Source organism: Chrysemys picta, chromosome 13 (genome assembly GCF_011386835.1).
Source record: "Chrysemys picta bellii isolate R12L10 chromosome 13, ASM1138683v2, whole genome shotgun sequence".
NCBI classification, from domain to species: domain Eukaryota; kingdom Metazoa; phylum Chordata; order Testudines; family Emydidae; genus Chrysemys; species Chrysemys picta.
The window spans coordinates 32,794,548-32,818,721 of NC_088803.1; the positions used below are offsets into that span (position 1 = coordinate 32,794,548).

The 24,174-nt window shown below is 46.2% G+C and overlaps 2 protein-coding genes across 3 annotated transcripts in view; both read left to right on the top strand.

Annotated features, from left to right (window-relative positions):
• The window catches only part of PPP1R16B (protein phosphatase 1 regulatory subunit 16B), a 110,529-nt gene that overhangs the window by 23,999 nt on the left and 62,356 nt on the right, over nucleotides 1-24,174 (top strand). The window lies entirely within an intron of this gene.
• Nucleotides 15,904-17,667, top strand: LOC135975329 (uncharacterized). Its single transcript, XM_065565852.1, has 2 exons — nucleotides 15,904-16,447; nucleotides 17,043-17,667. The coding sequence occupies exons 1-2, from the start codon at nucleotides 15,904-15,906 to the stop codon at nucleotides 17,543-17,545; spliced, it is 1,047 nt and encodes a 348-aa protein (XP_065421924.1). The 3' UTR covers nucleotides 17,546-17,667.

Below are 24,174 nucleotides of genomic sequence, written 5' to 3' on the forward strand. Positions count from 1 at the left end.
CTGACCGTTGCTTTAGTGGGAGTGTACAGAACAGGGCAATTGTGGAGTGACCTCCCCTGTCTTCCACTCCCGGCTTCTGACAGTCTGAGGTTTCAAGTTATCTTGAGCATGGGGTGGCATCCCTGACCATCTTGGCTAGTAGCCATTGATGGACCTATTCTCCATTAACTTATCCAGTTCTTTTTTGAACCCAGTTATATTTTTGGCCATCATAACATCCCACAGCAATGAATTCCACAGGTTAGTTGTGTGAAAAATTACTCCCTCTTGTTTCTGCTCAACCTGCTGCCTATTAAGGTCATCGGCGACCCTTGGTTTTTGTATTGTGGGAAAGGGTAAATAACACTTTTCTACAACAGTCATGATTTTATAGACCTCTATCATATCACCCGCTTAGTTGTCTCTTTCCTAAGATTAACAGCCCTAATATTTTTAGTCTCTCCTGGTATGAAAGTCGTTCCATACCCTTGTTCATCTTTGTTGCCCTTCTCTGAGCCTTTTCCTGTTCCACTATATCCTTTTTGAGATGAGGTGACCAGAACTGGACACAGTATTTGAGAGATGGCCGCACCATGGATTTATATAGTGGCATTTGTTATTTTCAATCTTATTTTCTATCCCTTTCCTAATAGTTCCTAACACCCTGTTAGTCTTTTTGATCACTGCAGTGCATTGAGCAGAAGTTTTTGTAGAACTATCCACAGTGACTCCAAGATCTCTTTTCTTGGGTGTTAACAGGTAATTTAGAGCCCATCTTGTATATGTACAGTTGGGATTATTTTTTCCAATGTGCATTACTTTGCACTTAACAACATTGAATTTCATCTGCCATTTTGTTGTCCAATCACCCAGTTTTGTGAGCTCCCTCTGTAGTTCCTCACAGTCTGATTTGCTTAACTATCTTGAATAATTTTGTATAATCTTCAAGCTTTGCCACTTCACTGGTCACCCCCTTTTCCAGATCATTAATGGATACGTTGAACAGCACAGGTCCCAGTACAGATCCTTGGGGGGAACTTGAGGGTTGTTTGGGTCTGAGAGGGAACTCACTCCTTATGCCTGTCTCAGAGACAGCTTGTCAAAATGTCTTTCCTTGTGGGATCGTACTCAAGTGTAACAAATCCATGACTGAAAACCACATAATGGATGCCATCTAAACTATCCACGTGTGGTATCAAATATGAAACATGTCCTATGCCCGTGAGTTCCAAAGACCTGGTTCCCCCCCGTCATATGAACTAAAGAATCACCATTAGATGTCATGGTATCAAGGCTTTTTTTCAAAGAGTTGAGAGTGACTATCAAATGCTTGAGCAGATTGGCTAATCCACCCCAGAGAGAGTAGTGGTGTGCACACACACACAATAGAAAATACATTGTGACTGGCTCAAATAGAGGAAGATCAAACCAGTCTGGCCACGTAGTTTTCTGCTCTGAAACTTTACTGCAGCCTCTACTGTACTGAGACAAGAGTAGAGCTGGGTGGAAATTGTAGAGATTTAAAAACAAACAAACGCCTATTGTGTATCACTGCAACTGAGAGCTTTCAAAATTGTTCATGAAAACCCATGTGTCCCAGCCCAGAATAGCCGAATGTCGAGTGGTTAGGGAGTGGAGAGGCATAGGCTCAAGACCTTGCTCTGAATCAGACATGAGTACCATAACCACTGGGCTACTGGCTCTTCTGGTGATGTGTCTCGTACACATACATTCTGACCCGAATTTCAGCCCTGCGGGGGGGTGAAACCTTTCCTGACAAAAGTTAAAGCTGATACGTTCCTGCCAAAAGGTTCAGTTTTTGACAGACAGGCATTATCTGCCAAACATTTTTTTGAAAAATTCCTGACCAGCTCTGTCAAGAACTTTGAAATTGAGAGAAATTGTTCTGCAAAGCGTAACTGGTCACCTTGGCATCTGGTCTTAGTTTAGCTTGTAGCGCCAAGGCCACTTCCAGCTAGGAAAGGGATCTGAATACAGCACACCAGCCTGGCCGGCTGGGTTCTGATGTCCAGAATGTTGGCCATATACCTGGGAAAAGTCCCCAGTTGTGCATGGGCAGTGAAGTGGATCAACTGCATGGTGAACTGGCTTATAGCCTGGTCCTTTAATATTCCCTTCCTAGCTGTAGCTGATGGAGGTGTCTACAGGGAAGATGACCATCTCTGGACACCTGCTAATCATTCTGACCCTGAAACTCACTGGTCCTCTAGAAAGCAGTTTAACGTTGCTCACAGGCATACCCTGTGGGTTGTGTGGGGAGGAGGAGGTGGGCATGCAGTTTGGGGCTTGAAACTCTTCTATTTAATGGGAAAATCCATGTCTGATCTCTTTAAATGTAGTGTTACCACTCTGACACCTTTCCTTTGGCTCCGCCCGTGTGGCAGGATGTTCCTCTTACTCGTCGCTTCACAAATTCAAATCAGACCACATGTGAAAAAGGCACTTTCAATGTTAGCTGGAAAATCAAAGAAACCGTATTGTATCGAATCCCTTAGCTAAGGCTGGGGGCAGGGGGGAAAAGAAAGGAATGCAGAGGAATCATATCCCCAGTGCAACATTTGCTTCCCCATTTAGCTGAATATTTCAGATGCCTCTGGAATACTTCAACTCAATGGGGTTGTACTGTGTTCATTTTTCAAGTCTAAAAATAGTTTACAGACCAGGTTTTGTCCCTATTCTGGTCCCTTTTGTTCTTCCTGAGTAGCCAGTACAAAGGGTGGGTGGAATCTAACTGCAGCTGCCAAGTATAGAATTCCCTGGCAGAGGAATTCTTAATAGTTTAGAACAAGCGAAGCCAGATCCTCGGCAAATGCCCTACACCTGTTTTAGGAGGCAGAATTTTGCTTCATCAGTTTTCAGCTGACTTTTAGGGGCCACAGCCAGATGTTTTATTTTTATGGAAGCTCCTGCTGTTCAAGGGAAGGTCAATAAAAATGATCATGAGGCTGAGAAATTAGTTTGGGGAAAGAATTAAAGAGCCAGGTGTATATTTTGGCTCAGAGGTAACTAGGTTGGGGAACACAGTGGTTTAAATTCCTCTTCTTGCAGTTTATACATTTGACATTTGCAAAGCGGAACAAAAGGGTATTACTGGGAGTAACAGAGTGAAAATAGGGAGGGGAAAACTTAGACTGAATATCAGGTTAGCAGGGAGATCTATTAAGCTGTGGAATAACCTCCCAAGGGAAGTGGTAGAAGCCTTGTAACATGAGACTAGACTGGATGAAAAATCATAAAGTATCCTTTAGGGAACAATCCTGCATGTGCTCCAGGGGACAGACTGGGTGATTTAACAGGTCTTTACCTTTTCTGGCTTCTTTTACTTTTACACTGCTATAACTGAAAGCAGCAGCAGCAGCTGTTTTGCTCAGTTGTCATAATACAAGTGTCAACCCAAAAGGTATTTGTTAAAGAAAGTTAGATGTGGGTTAGAACAAGAAATGCTGCTGAGCCTTACCATTTCCTCTTACAAATAACTACCAGTGTTTGCACTGCAGTCATGTCTAGAGGCCAGGGCTCCATCGTACTAGGTTCGTACAAACATGAACTAAAACCAGTTTCTGCCCAGAAAGGGCTTATGATTAATGTTTAAGACAAAACAGCAGACATGTGATCAGCCTAATGGGCAGCACACCAGCTGCCTCGTTCGGAGTGTCATGGCCTAGGTGGCTTTTCAGCAGAGATTTACAAGATAAGGGAGTGGGCTTGCAGACTTTTTACCGGGGATTCTTCCTTGCATAAGGAGCAGTAGGAGAGCACAGCAGTGTGTGGTGGGAAAACTGGACAGACAATCAAGACTGACATCATTGGCCTCTGTGGAACTATATATAGCCCCCATACACTGCTCTCCCTGCTACTCATTTACTTGCCCTGTGAGTTAACTGGGAACCACCCACCCTTCCCAGTGTTATCTGAAGGTTTTCCTTCCTACTGACATCATAGCAGATGTCCAGCTGTGCCAAGTTCTAATAACTTTCTGGCCAGCATCTGGAACTTCAGAAATGCACTCTGGAGAGCAGGTATGGTGGTTTTGTTGGTTTCATTGTGAAAGCTGCTGTGAGTAGCTTTGGAATGGAAAGTATTCTTGCAGGATGACAATCCCTACAAGCTGGTTTCACTCTTTGTGAAAGGGTGAGTAGCCAGCCCAGCTTCCATGGTGGAAGGTGAACACAAGTACATTCTCTCCAAGGGAGAAAACCTAAATAGGACCTGATTAAAGAAGGCAATGGAGACAATTTCTAAGGCTTTAGTGATTTGATTTACCTCATGCACAAGTTGTATTTGGAGTAGAAGTACCCTACAGAACGAGTTCCTCACTCACTTTTGGAGGTAGTCCTGCCAAATCCATGGTTAAACTCACTGGCAGAACAGTGTGGTGGAAGCAATGCTATACCTAGTTTGTGAATGGAAGTCTTCAGTCTACAGGACTGTGACCCAATTAATACTTTCTAGAACACTGAACGATGAAAATAATACCAAATAGTTGACAATCAAATAGGAAACTACCACTGAGACACTAAAAACTGAGGCCTCTCTTCTCCTGAAAGCATGCAGGGTGGCTGTGCCTGGAAAAAGGTGTGTGCGCTCAGTACCTGGAACATGCTACATTTGCTCACAGATTGGGTAACTGCACAGCTGTTACCAATTTGCGCTCACAGTTCCCACTTGCATGCACAGCAAAGCAAGAGATTTCCTTGTAGCAACTTCAGGAGGTTCTGTTCTGTTAAGTGCCTTGGTTGGCTGGGGAGGTAAACTAATCAGATTGGAGTGCCTGCTGGAAAGTGCGGGAGGTCCAGTATTGCCAACTCACATGACTTGAAATTAGGTGCTATTTCTTAAAGCCCCACCATTTAGAGTTATTCTCAAAGTAAAAGTTGGGGTTCTCGTATAACTTTCTGGTCTTTCTCTTTGTGTGGAAGCTTGAAAACGCAAAACCTAAAGAGTTGCAAACAGAAGACAAATCAAATCTTCACATTTAGTTAAAAAAAAATCTCTTGACTTGAACATGTGGGATAGCAATAGTGGAGGCAGCATTCACTGAAACCAAGCATGAGTCTTTTCTAAATGCTGTGGAGTTTCTTACGCATGGATCCAAGCCAGAGGCCTGAGGCAGATGTTCATGTCTATGGGAAGCTTTGCCTGGGTAGGGCTTCAGGATCGGGCCCTGAATTCACACCAAGTAAATAAATATTTACCTAGGTTACAGTTATAACACTGGCATTTCCCTTATGATGACCCTTGAAAACCTCCATAAAGCTGCAGTAGAATCTTATGCTCTGAATGAGCAGTCTCCCAGGGCAGTTCATGTTGTTTTCTTTTCTTTGCACCATCTGAAAATTGAAGTCACCAAGACACAGGATTTGGGACTTCATCTGCAGAGTCAAGGGAAGGGTAGGGACGGTTTTGTGGCCTGCAGCATGCAGGGGGTCAGACCAGATGATCATAATGGTCCCTTCTGACCTTAAAGTCTATGAGTCTAGTATAAAACTGACCTTGTCAATTACAAAAGCATTTTAAAGAGGCCCTAATTAGCGTCTATAAATTGCTTTCCCTAACCTTTCCAAGCTGATGTGATCTGTTCCCTTGTTACTAAAAAAACTTTTATGAGGTGTCTTCATTTTCCACCCACATGATTAGTTTCCTGAAGCCTTTTACTCAGTTTTTCCTGCATGTAGTCAAACTTGAAGGTGTTTTATCAGCAAGTGCATTTACCTGTTGGAGGGGGATTTTTCTGCTGGCTTCTGTGCTGCCTTGAAGGGCCTGAAAAAAATTAGTTGTCCCCAATCAGGATATATATTTAATAAATTAATCAAACCCTAAATGTGTAAGGTCTCTGTTCAATAATACACACATTTTTTAGCTTCTTGGGCACTAAAATCCATTACTTCTAGCACACCAATAAGGGAAACGTCAGTGTCAGTCTTGTCGGCAAAGGTGAAATTATTTTAATGGTAAATTAGTGGAGGTGTGTGCTTCTATTACATGCTCATACAATCTGTGGATATGATTACAACCAGGCTGGCTGACGTAGGGCAATTAAGCAATTGTCAATGACATCAGAACTTGGGAGTGAGTCTGATGTTCTAACAAGTAGATGACTCTTCCTGGCTGCTTGAAGTCAGAGCGAGGCAGCAAACTGTGTTCCTGTCCTGTCAGACTTTTGAGATTTCAAAAACTTTCCCTGTCCTGAATAGGGATGAAAAATCAACTGTGACATTTTTTGCAAATAGAAAATTTCAGATTAAGTCAATAAAAACATTTCATTCAAATGTTGACCTTTAATTCCTTTTTTTTACTATAAATTACTTTAAATGTTTAAACTAAAAGTAGTTTTGAATTGAAACGAAATGTTTCATTTCCAAAACATCAAAATGCAAAACTTTCAAAATCAAAACTTTTTCTCTTGGTTTTGACATCAGCATTTTCCTTCTAAAAAGATATTTCATTGAAAAATTCCCAACCAGCTCTACTTAAAGCATTTACACTCTCCACTGAGGAGAGCCCTTTATGGCATGTGCGCTTTCTGTTTCAAGGCATCTGAAATGACAGACCATACAGAGGGGTGTCTGGCTCTGTCTAACGTGCCCGTCACCATGTCCAGATGCTCTGTCAAAATAAAAATCCAGGCCAAAATTCTCAAACTTTCGGCTCCTAAAGCCACACACAGCACCACAACAACAAAAAAGGGGGGTCGGGGGAGAGTGATTTTTTTTTTAAAGAAGTGCTGAGCACTTGCAGCTCCTGTTAACTGCAATAGAAACCAAAAGTGCACAGCCCCTTTCAGTCGGACTTAGGAGCCTAACTTTAGGTACCCTGGCTTGAAAATTGTGGCCCAAATATTGAAAAAAACAAAAATCCTTGCCTGTGTTCATGCTCTGTCCCAGCATTCTCTCTCATCTTACACAATGAAACTAGAATTTCATGTTCTGTTAATATTCAACTCATTTTCTGGTTTGTTTTTTGTTTTGCAAACTACAGACCCAATCCCACTTTCACAGGAGTCCAGGGTAAAACCTTGACTGCTATGGATCCATTATCAAGTCCTAGCTGAGTATCCGCCATGCAGTGGTTGGGTTTCCAATATATTGCTGAATGGCAACATTGAAAATAATACTTTTGTATGGATGTCTTCAATCACTGAAAATAATTCATATTGTTTTTTAAAAACTCCTATATAGACAAACTACTTGTTCCTCTTAACAGAGAATATTCAGTTGTGGTCCAGAGCATTTTAAGTGGATCCGGACTTGGCCAATGGCTCTTGCCAACTCCTGGATTTTGTTTCTTAACAAAAGTAGCTTAAATTGGTTAAGCTGCTTCTAAAGTGTTGGAAAAAATGTGGTTTGGAGGCCAGTTTCAGCAGCTTTGTCTCCCTGGTTTCACTTTTAAAACCTGACACACTTTGGCAGGTTCAGTCTTTACTCTTGTACTTTTTAAACAAGAACCACCTCTTAAAACAGCTGAGTTGTCAGGCTGTGAACAGCCATTAACTCCCATTAGCTGCAGTTACTGTTGATCATGTGTGCTGCACACTTCTAGTCTGTATAGGCTTGGTTTAAACAGACTCCTTTAGCATGGATAATCCCACTGATTAATTGTCCGAGTATGATATTGTCTCAGTCAAACAGTGTATTGTCCTGGTTAGTGTGGGGATGGAACAGGATGTCAGTGTTTGAGGCTGCTATTACATATCACAATATGTAATACAGTAAAAGCTGTATTATCTGGCACTTTATCAGCCAGAAAGCTCTATTAACCAGCATTTCTGATATCTCCCAATACACATCTTCAGTCTAGTAACCGGGACTAGTATACTGCCCAGGAGGTTATGCAATTGCACATTCTGCACTCTACTTTTATGCAAAAGAGGCAGAAGACAAGTAAGCAAGCTGATACCAGGGTTTTATTCAAAAAAGCAACTTCCAGGGTGTGTCACAGGGTCATTACAGATTCAGCCCAATCTCCTACACCATCTACAGCTACAATATTGATATTGATAATGATGACCCTGAGACACTGCAAGATCCTGAAGTGCCTTCTGAATCATCAAAGAAAGATTAAATTATGTTCAGTATAGTTTTAGTGTTAAGGGTATTATTAGTGATCTGGGTGTACACCATGCGCTGCCCATAGTGATATGAAGTGTCATAAGATAACCTACTGTATAGAAAACTTTACCTGTCTACACTTAAGTGCTTCAAGAAACCAACCACTCGGCAGTGCAGTATGACTACTGGATTGATGAGTACCAGTGTACTATTTTATACTTTATTCATTTTATTGTATTCTAATTCTTTGACAATTGGTATTCCATTGGTAAGTATAACTCTTAGTTAACTGGAATTTTTGACTAACCGGCACTCCCCATACCGCCAACATGCCGGATAACAAAGCTTTTACTGTATTAGAGAGACAAGGTGGGTGGGGTAATATATTTTATTGGACCATCTTCTGTTGATGAAAGAGACAAGCTTTTGAGCTACACAGAGCTCCTCTTCAGGTCAGAAGCTGGTCCAATACAAGATATTACCTCACCCCCCCCTTGTCTCTCTAATGTCCTAGGTCCAACACGGCTTCAGCAACACTGCAAACAATACTTAATATTGTTTTAACAATCCCATTATTTCAATGGGAATGTGGAGATTGGTTCCGTTGTCCCATGGACATGTTAACTGAGAGATGAAGCATGTCATCTATGGTCTGAAATGTAAGTTTCATTGTGGTTTGTATCGTTCCTAGGTGCTGACTGAAGTTAAAGGGTTTCTCTGGTTTGATAGGATTTGGGGGAAACTCTTGCTGCAGTTGCACCACGTAATGTGAAGGGTTTCCTGCCAAGAGGGAAAAACTGAGGCAGTTCAGAGTTAAGATTGTGTGCTTGTGAGGTACGGCAGGTAAGGTCACCATCTGCTCCGCAAACTCTGCCTTGCCAGATCTCAGCAAGCCAAGCCGAGGACACAGCAGCAGCCTTAGCTAGAAATGTCATGGCTTTTGTCAGCTCAAGGCAGATTATTAATGTTACCTTAGTTGAAGTGGGTGGGTGGGGGATGTTTGTGCCCAAAACAAAGTGCTAAACCTTTCCCTTTTAACCTGTTAGTGCCCCCTGTCACAACTGCGAAGAACTAGAAGGGACACCCTCCTCAGCCGTCAGGAATGGCTGATGTTGGGAAACACGTGGCAATGCACATGCCCAACAGGCGATGGTAACTGCCATCAAGCCAGCCCCTTAGGGATTCTTGTTTATGCTTTAATATCCTGTAGCCACCATATATCAAAGGTCATAATTTCCAAGACTCAAATAATAATAATTTGCATGTACACAGCACCTTACAGCCAACTACCTCGAAGCACATTAAATGTCACGACTCCCCCAAGGGAGACTTTATTAACCTCGTTTACAAATGGGGAAACTGAGGCACAGCCCAAGGTGTCAGTGAGTCACTTGCAGAGCTGGGCCTGGAACCCAAAGTAGCTGGTTTCCAGTCCCTGCTCCAGCTACTAGCTCAGACTCTGAAAGGTATCTTTTGGTCTGGCTGCCCAATTGGAGGGTCTGTAACTGAAGAGGAATTGGTATCACAGAATAGATATCAGCTAGCTAAAATGGGGATGGCAGCATGGAAGTTACTGCAGAAAGCAAAACTTAGCTCTTCCTCCACCTCACCAGCCCACTGTTCTGTTACTGCCCGCACTCAAATAGCAACCACCTATGTTTTCCAGCTCCTTCAGTAAAGAAAACCACAAAAGAGCAAAAATAAAGGCACCTGGAGTGATCGTAAGATATCTCCTGTGTAATAGGTGGTGACAGCAACCTAGAACAAAACAGCGGCTGTCTCGCTACATGGATAGTGGTCTTGGACATCTAAAGTTGCATTACACAAAGGCATTGCGGTCTAGAGCTAAACATACTACACTTTGTATTGGTCGTGGGGTTTGTAAATCAGTATTGGTGACTTTACAAGGAGGAGAAGCCATCCTGACGGTGGGGAGAGCCCTCACATGTCTGTCTTTCCTCAAGAGGCGGGGGAATCATGCTTGCAGATAGTTCATAGGGAGCAGAGAATCAGCCCATGGACTATGTGCTGCAATTTAACATGCCTGCAGGCTTTTCTTTTTCCCTTTTCTCCTGCCCAGGGAGAAATTTAGAGGTAATCCGCTTTATTCTGTCCAGACTTAAATCCCTGCCCTGGCTTCAGGCCTGAGGCCTGGGCTACACTAAAAAGGAAGGTTGACCCAGCTACATGGCTCAGGGTTGTGAAAAATCCACGCATCTGAGTGACATTGTCAAGCCAACCTGACCCCTCGTGTAGACAGTGCTGGGTCGATGGAAGAATTCTTCCGTCGAGCTAGCTACCGCCTCTCAGGGAGGTGGATTAACTACGCTGACAGGAGAACGCCTCCCAAACCATCGCTGTAGTGAGTGTTTACCCTGATGCGCTGTAGCATTTGAAGTGTAGACGTAGCCAAACCTGGCCCTGGTCAGCCTGTATACATTTACAGTGGCAGTACCTGCTCTTTAGGGCTTAGGCTGTGATCAGGTGTCTTAGTGTATTTATAGGTATCTCCATAGCATGGCTGAGTAACTGCATGTATGTATTTGTGTAAATGATGCTGATCCTGTATCCCCTGCCACTCACTTATATTCATTCTCCTCACTCTTCGGTTTTGCTTCGGATCTCACTGGCTGCAGTTCTCCCGCTTCCCTGAAGAATGCTCTAATTCCTTATTTAATACCAGTTGCTATGGCAACTGTCAAGGTAGCTCCTGATGACCTACTGCAATGCTCCTGTTTCTCTGGTGTTTGCTTTCCGCTGGAGCCTGGCCATGTGTTTCCCAAGCTGTAAGTAATCTGAGTTTGGGAAACTTTATCACCTCTTAAGAATGAGTTGGCAAAAAATCAGATTCTGGAAGGATCATTAAAAGTGTCCCGAGCCTGGTTTACCTTATTCCCCATCACCCCATGGCTAGTAAATACGCCAGCAAACAAGCTGCAGTTTAACACTGCCATGCTGCCAGTTTAACTCTGTTATCTCTAGGGCCAGAGGAAAACCAGTACATTGCTGACTGTCCCAGCACTGCTGCCCTTAATTAGGAAACAATAGATCAGATGCAGCCTGCAGTAAGCAGAGGCAGCTTCCATTGAAGTCAAGGGGGGCTTGCGACTGCTTATCCCTGAAGTTGCCCTCCAGAAAATCCCAGACTGGTGTAAACTGCCCTCACTTGGAACACTAGCTGAAGGTGAAATGGGGTCCAGCTGTAATATTTTTCCCTTCACATTCAGCATATACTGTATACCACATTTTACAGTGTCCCAGAGTTTGGCTTATTATCTTTTGCTAAACCTGTCCCTTTAGTTTTTCCAAGTGGGCTATTGACCCACCTGTTCTCCCAGGAAGGGAATGCCCCCTTTTCACCTTGCCTGGGCCAAGTCAGAAAGTCTGTTTGCTCCTTGAAGCAGGATGCCAGCCTGGCTGCCCCAAAGATCTGAGTCACCACAGGAAACTGGATGTTTCTAGAGATCATATTAATGCTGCTGCGTATGCCTGGGCATTGGGCAGGCAAGAGGATAGGTCCTTTTAATAAGGACGACTCTTGCCCAGTCTCTAAGAAGAGGAGTGAAGAGAGCAGATCTAATGACCGACTGGCTATTGGAGTAAAGTTGAAAGCAACCCCACCCAACCACCTTGCTCCTCCATGTTTTACCTTAATCCTGGTTCGTAGCGGGGACTTGCTAGCTTCACGGTGCTGTTGCTTTGTCCTAATTAGTTACACAATTAGAGCTGTTTGAAAAACAAATTTCCTTTTATGGGAAGATGCAGCATCTCAGAATGACTCTCCCTTCTGAACTGGAACAAAACCTAGCAACACTTTTTGCAAAACAAAATTCCCAAGTTTTCAATTGGAAATATCCAGATTGTAAAATTTTGATGCTGACTGACCCAAGATTTGATATGTCAAAATAACCATTTTCTTTCCAATTATCCGGATCAGAAAATCTCTTCATAGCCATTTTCCCCCATAGAATTTGTTATTTCAATAAAATGACATTTTCCAATCCCAAAATATGACCCACTGCAGAAAAGAGTGTGGAAGATCTCAAGAGGAAAAGGTCTGCAGTGTGCAGTGGCAGCTCTTCAGTATTGCACTGATTCCACCTGAGCATGTCAGGACATAAGAACATAAGAACAGCCGTACTGGGTCAGACCAAAGGTCCATCCAGCCCAGTATCCTGTCTGCTGACAGTGGCCAATGCCAGGTGCCCCAGAGGGAGTGAACCTAACAGCTAATGATCAAGTGATCTCTCTCCTGCCATCCATCTCCACCCTCTGACAAACAGAGGCTAGGGACACCATTCCTTACCCATCCTGGCTAATAGCCATTAATGGACTTAACCTCCATGAATTTATCCAGTTCTCTTTTAAACGCTGTTATAGTCCTAGCCTTCACAACCTCCTCAGGTAAGGAGTTCCACAAGTTGACTGTGCGCTGTGTGAAGAAGAACTTCCTTTTATTTGTTTTAAACCTGCTGCCTATTAAACCTGCCGCAGTGCTTTCTGGCAGATTTACACGGCTGTCCCTGATCTGAGTCTGTCTGCCCATGGAGGGGGTAATTGTGACATTTTCTTGGGGTGCCCAAAAGTGTAGGTCACTGTGTAACCCCCATGCCTCCCCGAGAGAGATTTGCTGCTGCTAAACTGGGGGACAGCTCCCTGTCATCTCAGTCTGTTAGTCACCCAAAATAAACTTCTCAGGACTCTACCAGCTCTTTACTTCACCTTATGGGTAATGTTTGGTGCACCCCAGTTCCTGTGTTCCCTGGCAAAGCAGTCCCCGGGAGTACCTAGCCTATGTCACTAGATACTCACCAAAATTACCAAGTTTGCTATCTCCAACGAGACAGCATACACTCCAGCATGTTTGGCTGAAGTAAGAATTCACACTGTTTAATATTACAGTACTGAGATCTAATTACGATAAAACAAAGAGACGTTTATTAACAAATATAGAGATTTAAGTGATATTGAGTAAAGATAATGGAAAGAGTATTGGTTATAAATAAAACTATATAACATACTTTTAAGATACTAATCAACACTTTAGCAAGCTACAATCCTTAGGCTAAAAGCAATTTTCTCACCCTCAAAGTTTTTCTGCAGAACTTGCTGATTTTTAAGGGTATGTCTCAGAGATCGTGGATTCCGGAATTTCTGGGACCGCCGTGATGTCTTCCACAGCGGCAGGGTTGGAGCAGCTGTCAGCCCCAGGGCTGCCTGAGCAACAGCACCAGGGCTGAAGAAGTGGCTGGGGTTGGGTCAACCCTGCTGGAGCTGGAGCAGCGGCGGTCAGCCCCTGGCACAGGAGTAGCGGCAGGGCTGGAGCAGCTGCCAGAGGTTAGCCCCTGGTAGTGCTCCAACTCTTAGTCCCCCGTCCCCGTCAGGGTATTTTTTTAGTAAAAGTCAGGGACAGGTCGCGGGCTTCCCTGAATTTTTGTTTAGTGCCAGTAACTTATCCCTGATTTTTATTAAAAATATCTGTGATTGAATCTTAACCTTATTGATTTTCAATCAAATCAGGGCCCAAATTGTCTTGGTTCTTCCCCCCGTGTCCCTCAGGAGACGCCTCAGTAAAAGGATAACAAAATGTCTTGTTGCTTCCCCTTATGTTTCCCCAAAACACATTGTTTTGCCCCCAGAGACAAAACAACTCCTTGTAGCTTTAGTCTCTTGTGTCTTCCCATGCCGATTTAACATCCCCCAGTCATCCTGGCTTTTCCTATTGACTTACATGCAAATATCGCTGGGAGTGTATTTGGCTTCACAATGCTTCATCTGCATAGGGACAGGGAGATAACTACCTATCTGGAAGCAAACCTGTTCCTCCCTTTGGATACAGACTCTAAAGCATAATATCAGTAAGTGTCCATAATTCCTCATATAGTGATACACAATGTTTCACAATGATATTAATGACCAGTGTGTGTTAACGACTTTCTTTCAATACCTTACAAGGCACTCTCTACAGATAAATATGACAGCAATGTGTTAGGTGTAGTGAATTTGTCAGGACCAATAAGAGTTGCTGACACATAGTGAACCACCAATGGGCCTCTGTGTTACAGTAATATTGACGCCTTTTTACTGTTGCAGATCTGAAGTACACTTAAAACTGAGTGTGCTAAACGTCTGTTTAGAATGTCGTCCGTGCGCAGAGTGCTTTCAAGACAAACATGAAGACAGGATCTATGCCCTGAGGAGTTTCCAGTTTAAACACCCCTGTGAGGTAAAGGCAGCACTTTAAGATAACACGTGTTCTCAAAATGTGAGGCACATAATAGAAATAGGAATCAGATTTAAGAAGGAAAAGAACAAAGAACAAGTTTCTTTTCTGTGTGTGTGTGAGGGTGCCAGGGGAGGAGATTTCAGTCAAACACTTATAAGAGTAAGTTTTAACCTATTTAAGAGCTCAGAGTCCTTCTGTGACTTTTAGAACTTTTCAGACCTGATTTTTTTAAACTCTGTACGTTTCTCTTAATTAGCACAGTCTGTCAGACCTCAGGAAAACTCCTCAGGCAGCTAAATGCACTCTTCCTTTTAATTAAATTTGGTTGGGTTGCCTGAAATAGCCTTCATTAGGAATAGGGTGGTGTTCCACCAAAGGAGGACAATCCCAGTGGAATCTATAGATTGGGGCAGTCTCCTAACTCTCTCATGCAGATGTTTTGAAAGCTTTTAAATAGACACTAGCAAGGTATCAATGCAGGTCCAGAGTCTAAAGCTAACTTCAGTTGATGTGGGCAGCAACACTGATGAAATTCCAACTTTGCTGCTGAGTGATGTCAGAAAAAAACCAAACAAACGTGTCCTGGCTTTGTAATAATACTAATGCCTCACTGTCATATAGCACTCCTTAGCATAGATCTCGATGGGTCACTGAGCTGAACAATCTATGTTTTTACCTACTGTAGCCATCAGTATAGAATCTAAGCACTAAAGCGCATGGAAAAAAAGAATCCCTGTCTATTTCAGTAACAGTCCTGCTCACAAAGGACTTTCATGTTGGTGTGATTATGAAATGGTCACTGGGCTTGGCAGGGTTACCTACAACCATGATGCTCTCTGAAGGGTGCATAGTTGGACCGTCATGCAAACAGCAAACTGGTCAGGCACAGGCTATGGGACAGTGCCCCATCCCAGAATCCATTCTTATCTTCTACTGCGTCGCAGCCCTTTTAAAAGCAATAGAATTGAGGCACGGGGAATTCAAAGTTCACCCTATATTGTGGAGTCAAGGTTCAAATCATCATGTCCCCTGACACCAATTTTACTGGACCACTGAGTGGTCCAAGATTTTTGACTTACTCAGTAAGCCCTTTAATACTTGGAGCGTGGACACTCCAAGTGAAATTGTGATGGTGAATGAGAGCATGAAACATTTCTTTTACTTGCATTCAGAGACCTGTTTTCCAGTTAAGGGGCATCACTTGCCAAATAGTTTCCTAAGACTAAGTAGGATCGACAGCCTGAGGCCTGGTCTACACTACGGGTTTAGGTCGACTTTAGCGGCGTTAAACCGAATTAAGCCTGGACACGTCCACACAACGAAGCCCTTTCTTTCGACTTAAAGGGTCCTTTAAACCGGTTTCTTTACACCACCTCTGACGAGGGGATTAGCGATAAAACCGGTCTTTGCGGGTCGGAATTGGGGTAGTGTGGACGGAATTCGACGTTATTGGCCTCCGGGAGCTATCCCACAGTGCTTCATTGTGACCGCTCTGGACAGCACTCTCAACTCAGATGCACTGACCAGGTAGACAGGAAAAGACCCGCGAAGGTTTGAATTTCATTTCCTGTTTGCCCAGCGTGGAGAGCACAGGTGACCCCGCAGAGCTCATCAGCACAGGTAACCGTGATGGAGTCCTCCCAGGATCGCAAAAGAGCTCCAGCATGGACCGAACGGGAGGTACGAGATCTGCTCGCCATATGGGGAGATGAAGCAGTGATAGCTGAACTCCGTAGCAGTAAAAGAAATGGAAAAGTATTAGAAAAGATCTCCAAGGCCATGAAGGACCGAGGCCATAACAGGGACACACAGCAGTGCCGCGTGAAAATTAAGGAGCTACGGCAAGCTTACCACAAAGCCAGAGAAGCAAACGGAAGGTCCGGGGCAGAGCCGCAAACTTGCCGCTACTACGCGGAGCTGCATGCGATCCTAGGGGGTGCAGCCACCACTACCCCAACCGTGTGCTATGACTCTCTCACTGGAGAAACACACAGGGAAGACGGTTCGGGGAACGAGGAGGATGATGACGATGGAGGTACTGTAGGTAGCTCACAGCAGCAAGGAAGCGGAGAAACCGGTTTCCCCAACAGCCAGGATATGTTTGTGACCCTGGACCTGGAACCAGTAACCCCCGAACTCACCCAAGACCCTCAGGGCACACAGGAGACCTCTGGTGAGTGTAACTTTGTAACTATTTGTAAACATTACAAAAAAAAAGCAAGCGTGTTTAATGATTACTTTGCCCTGGCAATCGCGGCCAGTACATCTACTGGAAAAGTCTGTTAACGTGTATGGGGATGGAGCGGAAATCCTCCAGGGACATCTCCAGAAAGCTCTCCTGGTTGAAATGGGGTGATTTTATTAAGGGGACATTCAGAGGCGCCCGTTCCTGCTCTTCTGACCAGAAATGTTCCCCGCTGTTAACCACGCGGTGGGGGGAGGGGTGAAGTGATCATCCCAGAGAATCGTGTGTGTGTGTGGGGCGGGGGGGTTTACTTGTGTTTGTGCCGCATGTTAACCGGGAAACCGCAGCCACTCCTTTTACATTGAAACCCCATTTTAAATGGACAACCCAATTCATCCTTGATATGGGAAATGCGCTGCTGTTTGCAACCTTTCCCGCATGTTAAGAAGGTTAAAAAAGCCAAAACACTGTGGCCTACGATGGCTGCCTGCAAGCCGAAATATGCGACCTTGTAATGAAAGAGTGTACCCATTGTTCTCTAAAATGTGTCTTTTTTAACCACCTCTCCCTTCTCCTCCGCCAGCTGCAAATGTTTCTCCTTCGCAGAGGCTCGTGAACATTAGAAAGAGAAAACGTAGGACGAGGGACGAGATGTTCACGGAGCTGCAGATGTCCGCCCAGGCTGATAGAGCACAGCAGAATGCGTGGAGGCAGTCAATGACGGAGATGAGAAAAGCCCAATATGAACGAGAGGAGAGGTGGCGGGCTGAATCGCGGGAAGAACAGAGCAAGTGGCGGGCTGAAGACGATAGGTGGCGTCAGCTTGCAGACAGACGGCAAGAGGCAATGCTCCGTCTGCTGGAGCATCAAACTGATATGCTCGAGCGTATGGTTGAGTTGCAGGAAAGGCAGCAGGAGCAGAGACCGCCGCTACAGCCCCTGTGTAACCAACAGCCCTCCTCCCCAAGTTCCATAGCCTCCTCACCCAGACGCCCAAGAACACGGTGGGGGGGCCTCCGTCCACCCAGTCACTCCACCCCAGATGATCGCCCAAGCATCAGAAGGCTGGCCTTCAATAAGAGTTAAAGTTTTAAAATGCAGTGTGTCCTTTTCCATCCCTCCTCCCCCACCCATCCCAGGCTACCTTGGCAATTATCCCCCTACCTCTGTAAGGAACTAATAAAGAATGCATGAATGTTAAAAAAAAATGACTTTATTGCCTCTGCAAGCGGGAGGGGAGGGTGGGGTGGGGTGGTTGGTTTACAGGGAAGTAGAGTGAACCGGGTCGGTGGGGGGGGTTTGGAGGGTTCATCAAGGAGAAACAAACAGAAGTTTCACACAGTAGCCTGGCCAGTCACAAAACTCGTTTTCAAAGCTTCTCTGATGCGCACCGCGCCCTGCTGTGCTCCTCTAACCGCCCTGGTGTCTGGCTGCGCGTAATCAGCGGCCAGGCGAGTTGCCTCAACCTCCCACCCCGCCATAAAGGTCTCCCCCTTACTCTCACAGATATTGTGGAGCGCACAGCAAGTAGCAATAACAATGGGGATATTCTTTTCGCTGAGGTCTGAGCGAGTCAGTAAGCTGCGCCAGCGCGCTTTTAAACGTCCAAATGCACATTCCACCACCATTCGGCACTTGCTCAGCCTGTAGTTGAACAGGTCCTGACTCCTGTCCAGGCTGCCTGTGTACGGCTTCATGAGCCATGGCATTAAGGGGTAGGCTGGGTCCCCAAGGATCACGATAGGCATTTCAACATCCCCAATGGTCACTTTCTGGTCCGGGAAGAAAGTCCCTTCCTCCAGCTTTCGAAACAGAGCAGAGTTCCTGAAGACGCGAGCATCATGTACCTTTCCCGGCCATCCCACGTTGATGTTGGTGAAACGTCCCTTGTGATCCACCAGGGCTTGCAGCAGCATTGAAAAGTACCCCTTGCGGTTTATGTAGTCGGTGGCTTGGTGCTCCGGTGACAAGATAGGGATATGGGTTCCGTCTATGGCCCCGCCACAGTTTGGGAATCCCATTTCAGCAAAACCATCCACTATTGACTGCACGTTGCCCAGAGTCACTACCCTTGCTATCACCAGGTCTTTCATTGCCCTGGCAAATTGGATCACAGCAGCCCCCACTGTAGATTTGCCCACTCCAAATTGATTCCCGACTGACCGGTAGCTGTCTGGCGTTGCAAGCTTCCACAGGGCTATCGCCACTCGCTTCTCAACTGTGAGGGCTGCTCTCATCTTGGTATCCTGGCGTTTCAGGGCAGGGGACAGCAAGTCACAAAGTTCCATGAAAGTGCCCTTACGCATGCGAAAGTTTCGCAGCCACTGGGAATCGTCCCATACCTGCAGCACGATGCGGTCCCACCAGTCTGTGCTTGTTTCCCGGGCCCAGAATCGGCGTTCCACGGCATCAACCTGCCCCAGTGACACCATGATTTCCACATTGCTGGTGCCTGTGCCTTGTGAGAGGTCTATGTCCATGTCAATTTCCTCATCACTCTCGTCGCCGCGCTGCAATCGCCTCCTCGCCTGGTCCGGGTTTCGCCTTGGCATGTCCTGGCTCTGCATATACTCCAGGACAATGCGCGTGGTGTTCATAGTGCTCATAATTGCCGCGGTGATCTGAGCGGGCTCCATGATCCCAGTGCTAGCTATGGCGCCTGGTCAGAAAAAAGGCGCGAAAGTAGTATCTGATGGACCAGGAGAAGGAGGGAGGGCGGGAGGGAGGGAGGGCCGAGTGACGACATGGCGTACAGGTACAGGAACAGGGAGAAACACAAACAACTGTCACACAGAATGGTCCCCCCAAAGATTAAAATGAAAACCCTGGGCTTAGCAGGCCATTGATTTCACGGAGGAAGGGGAAGCATATGAATACAGAACAAATCTATTTTTTACATCTTAAGGTGGCAGCCGACGGTGCAGCATGAGTGACAGCCATACCAGTACGACGATGACGGATACCAATCATAAAATACCATCATCTGCCAAAAGGCAAGGGGCTGCTGCTGTGTAGCAATGCAGCCCCACGTCTGCCAGCCCCACGTCCGTCAGCACCCAGCATCGCCCTCGGCCTCTTCTGGGTGCTTAGCAGACAATACTGGGCAATTGGCAGAAAATAGTATATTACGACTGGTAGCCATCATCATCGAAACAGTAGCATGTCTGCCCAGGTGGCCATGATTGACAGCCACACCAATACGATGACGACGGATACCAGTCATAATATACCATCGCCTGGCAAGGGGCTGGTGCAATGCAGCCCTACGGCTGCCAGCCCCATGGCTATCACTCATGCTACACCGTCTACCGCCAAAAGGCAGTTAGCAGCTGCTGCTGTGTAGCAATGCAGTCCCACGTCTGCCAGCACCCAGAGGACATATGGTGACGGTGAGCTCAGCTGAGCTGAGCGGGCTCCATGCTTGCCGTGATATGTTGTCTGCACAGGTAACCCAGGTAAAAAGGCGCGAATCTATTGTCTGCGTTGCTGTGACGAGGGGGGAGGGGCCTGACGACATGTACCCAGAACCGCCCGCGACACTGTTTTGCATCATCCGGGCATTGGGATCTCAACCCAGAATTCAAAGAAAAGGCGCGAACCGCTTCTCGGCTCTCTGAGCTGTGGCGCAAACGTAGTATCTGACGGACTAGGGGAAGGAGGGAGGGGGGCCGAGTGACGACATGGCGTACAGGCACAGGGAATTAAAATCAAGAACGGTGGCTGTGCATCAGGGAGAAACACAAACAACTGTCACACAGAATGTTCCCCCCAAAGATTAAACTGAAAACCCTGGGCTTAGCAGGCCGTTGATTTGACGGAGGGAGGGGGAAGCAAATGAATACAGAGCAAATCTATTTTTTACATCTTAAGACGACGGTGCAGCGTGACTGATAGCCCTCGGCATCTTTCTGGGTGCTTGGCAGCAAATACGGGGCGGCGTATGACGATGGTCTTCAGGCCTATTGCACAATCGGCTGCTCGGGGAAGACTCTGCTAATGTGCGATGACCCGACTTGTAATAGGACGGCTAATAGTCGTAATACACCATTTACTGCCAAAAGGCAAGCCCCACGGCTGCCAGCACCCAGATCGCCGATGAAGGCTACCAGTCTACTGCACCGTCTACCGCCAAAAGGCAGTTAGCAGCTGCTGCTGTGCAGCAATGCAGTCCCACGTCTGCCGACACCCAGAGGACATATGGTGACGGTGAGCTCAGCTGAGCGGGCTCCATGTTGTCTGCACAGGTAACTCAGGTAACCCAGGTAAAGAGGCGCGAATCTATTGTCTGCCGTTGCTGTGACGGGGGAGGGAGGGGCCTGACGACATGTACCCAGAACCGCCCGCGACACTGTTTTGCATCATCCGGGCATTGGGATCTCAACCCAGAATTCAAAGGGGCGGCGGAGACTGCGGGAACTGTGGGATAGCTGTGGGATAGCTACCCATAGTGCAATGCTCTGGAAGTCGACGCTAGCCTTGTACTGTGGACGCGGTCCGCCGACTAGAGCACCTAGAGCATTTTATTGTGTGGACACACACAATCGGCTGTATACAACCGATTTCAATAAAACCGGCTTCTATAAATTCGAACTAATTTCGTAGTGTAGACGTACCCTGAGTTACAGCTGGAGCTGGGGGAAATTGTCAGCTAGTTCACTTCCTGTAGCAATGTGCTGGGGCAGGGATGCAGGAGCCGTGAGAGCAGCTATGACTGGATGGCTCTGCTGGATGCAATTTCTCACACTCTCTGGGTTTTGCCAGGTTTCCTGAAGCAAAATGCAGGTTTATTCTTACTGGGCCAAATTCCAAGATGTGCTGAGCACCTACAAGGCCTGGTGACTTCTGTGGAAACTACAGGAATGGCATCTTTGGGCATTTGGCTCCTTCAGAATGAGTTACTCAGAGTCAATGAGCCTCCTGTTCCTTGCGAGTAGATGTTAGTGCAAAGTCTGCCAATAGAAACACTCCTTTCCCCTGGTACTAATCAACCCCAAACTGGAGTTTCATGCCCCTCAGGAATGGATTCTGGATGCACCCCAGGTAGTGCTGGAAGTTTCCAGCTCCTGTGGGAGTGACTTACCAATTAGCAGAGGGATGCGGGGGAGTAGTTTCCATTTGGCTTCAGTCACCTTATTTTGGAAATTGATTCCAACAGGATGGAGCCTACACCCTTCTCCTTCCCTTAAACAGAAAGTGACTCTGGGCTTTCCAGTCATGGGACAGGAAAGAGGTCGGAGAGGCTTATTAAATCTCCCAGCAAGAGTGGCTTAATTGTTAAACTCGGTCATGCTGTGACACCAATCACAACCAGGGGCCTACTTGGTATTCTGGGAAGAGTTCCCAAGTCTGCAGCACCATGACCAGCAGTCCTGAAATGCCATGGCTGGGGCCACTGGAAGCAGCTCCAGTAATATTCAAGTACGCTGACACATTGGCACTGGAGAGCCCCTTAGCTGCTGGCTGATCGGCCAATTGAAGAAAAAGCCTGTCCTTTCATAACTAAAACAGCCCCTAGGGCTCTGAGACTAGCCAAGTGTCTTTGTTGCTCATGTCTGAGTAAGCAGAGCTATCAAAGCCTAGGATGGGGTATTGGTCTTTACATGTTGCTCTCTACTGAATAGGGAACTAGGTGGAACATAGTTCTCCCTCACTGCTGCATTGTGATGAGCGTGGCTAGTTTTGTATAATATTGCCCTTTAATGAATGGGATCAAAGCTATCTGACTGCATATCACAGTCGAACGGAGTCTCGTCTTCAGCTCAAGTGCTTTTGGAGCCATTGTATCTGGGTTCTATCACTGCCTAACTGAATAGCAATGGTGTACCGCATAATGACAGCCATGACATCCTATGTAACTATTGCTGCGTTCACCTCGAGTGGAATCTGTAATAGAAAAAAACAGCCGAGGGACACCTCCGTAGCCAAATAATGGCAGCTCCATTTGGATAAAGGGGATGCTATTGTATATAGCTGTGTCACGGAGTCATGGAGTCACCGAGTCAATGCTCTGGAACTACTCCATATGAAGCCAGTCAGGACTCTGGGTCTGACCTCGGAGCATTCAGCATCCCCTTCCTCACTGTGCGCTTCCCTCAGCGAGTCCGCCCAGGCAGGGCTCCTGAGGAAGCCAAAGGGCCCTGCACCCCAACTCCGCAGTCAGCAGTGACTCTCAGTCAGCATAAAACGGAAGGTTTATTAGTTGACAGGAACACAGCGTAGAACAGAACTTGTTAGCACAGGAATCAGTGACTTTCAGCCAAGTCCTTATTGGGGAGTCCTGGACCAGACGCCCTGGACTCCCCCTCTTCCAGTCCCCCCAAAACAGACTGCTAGCTTCCAGCAACCCAATCTCAGACACCCCCGTTGCTCCTCCTCCTGGTCTTTGTCCTGCTTCCTGGGCAAAAGGTGTCACCTGATCGCATCCCCCTCCTGGATCTTTACTAAGGGCACCGGCCATAGCTCACATGCAGGCAGCTGAAGCAGCCTCACCTGCCCACGAGGGTCTCAGCCAAAGTCACACACCCTTATTCCCACCACAGAGGCATTGGTGCAGCACACAGGGAAACTGAGGCACACACAGTATTCATGCAAAACAGTAGAACTCACATAGTCTCAACAGTAAGACTCACTTAGGCTCACATACAACATAACAAAGGAAAATCCCCACTTCGTCACAAGCTGCAATTTGATAAGTTACAAGCAGATATACGCGTGAAAAGGGAGATACCCTTGCTTCTAAATTTGTTGTGGGCTGGGAAGAGAGGAGTGGATTTTCCCCTCAGCCCAAGTATTTGCTATTTTTGTGGTGAATATTTTGCACTTTGTTAGGAGCACGATATGTTTACATTCCCTTACAGTTGCCACTCTTTGCTCACCCAAGAGGAAATGAATACACTTCCCAGCAGAGAGACCCACTCTGAAACGAAGGTGACTCTGCAGCCTCCATCTGAATTTGTCTCCTCTGGAAGATGTGGGGCTGCTCTATTAATTGTTGCATCCTTGGTATGCCATACTTGTCCAATGGCTATACAGGACGTTTTTGTCTGAGTATACAGAGTTTAGTCAAAAGGGGCTGTTAGGGGAAAGCCAGCAGGAAACAAAACTGTAACTAGAGATGAGATACCAATGGGGGACAACATTTAAGTGATCATTAAGAAAACACTGGCTGAGCTGTTAATTGGGAAGGGCTCACCTGCCAGGGCTGGGAACCTAAGATCAAAAGGTAACTGAACATGTAAAGTCCCTCTCTGAAGAGAAAGGGGGCCCACCTCTGCAGTGTCTGTTAATCTGTCTAGTGCATAGCTGGCTGTACAGGGTTTCTTGCACTCGCCTCTGAAGCATCTGGTACTGTCCTCTCAGACAGGAAACAGAACTAGATGAACCACTGGTCTGATTGGTATGGCAGTTCCTGTGGTGGTTACTGTGCTTATCACTGATATCTGGGCTCCTTTGAGAGCAGGGATGTGAGAAACTGAATCCACCAGAAATCTGCCATCCTGCTTCACTGTGCGGGTCCTGTGCTCAGTCAGTGGGCTCCTACAAGACGTAGCTCTCTCCGAAGAAGAATGCCACTCTGTGGAAACTGAGGCAATTAGCAGAAGCCCAAGTGAGATGGTGACTCATTAAAGACCCCGCTACACAGTGAGTAATGCCAGCCTCCCTTGCAGTGAAAGCACCACACTCATACAATCAGGGCTTAAATTCTCATTGAGTAT

Coding starts and splice junctions, on each gene's coding strand:
- LOC135975329 (XM_065565852.1), top strand. CDS start 15,904: ATGGAGTCCTCCCAGGATCGCAAAAGAGCTCCAGCATGGACCGAACGG. Junction 16,448..17,042: donor GGGCACACAGGAGACCTCTG/GTGAGTGTAACT, acceptor CTCCTCCGCCAG/CTGCAAATGTTTCTCCTTCG.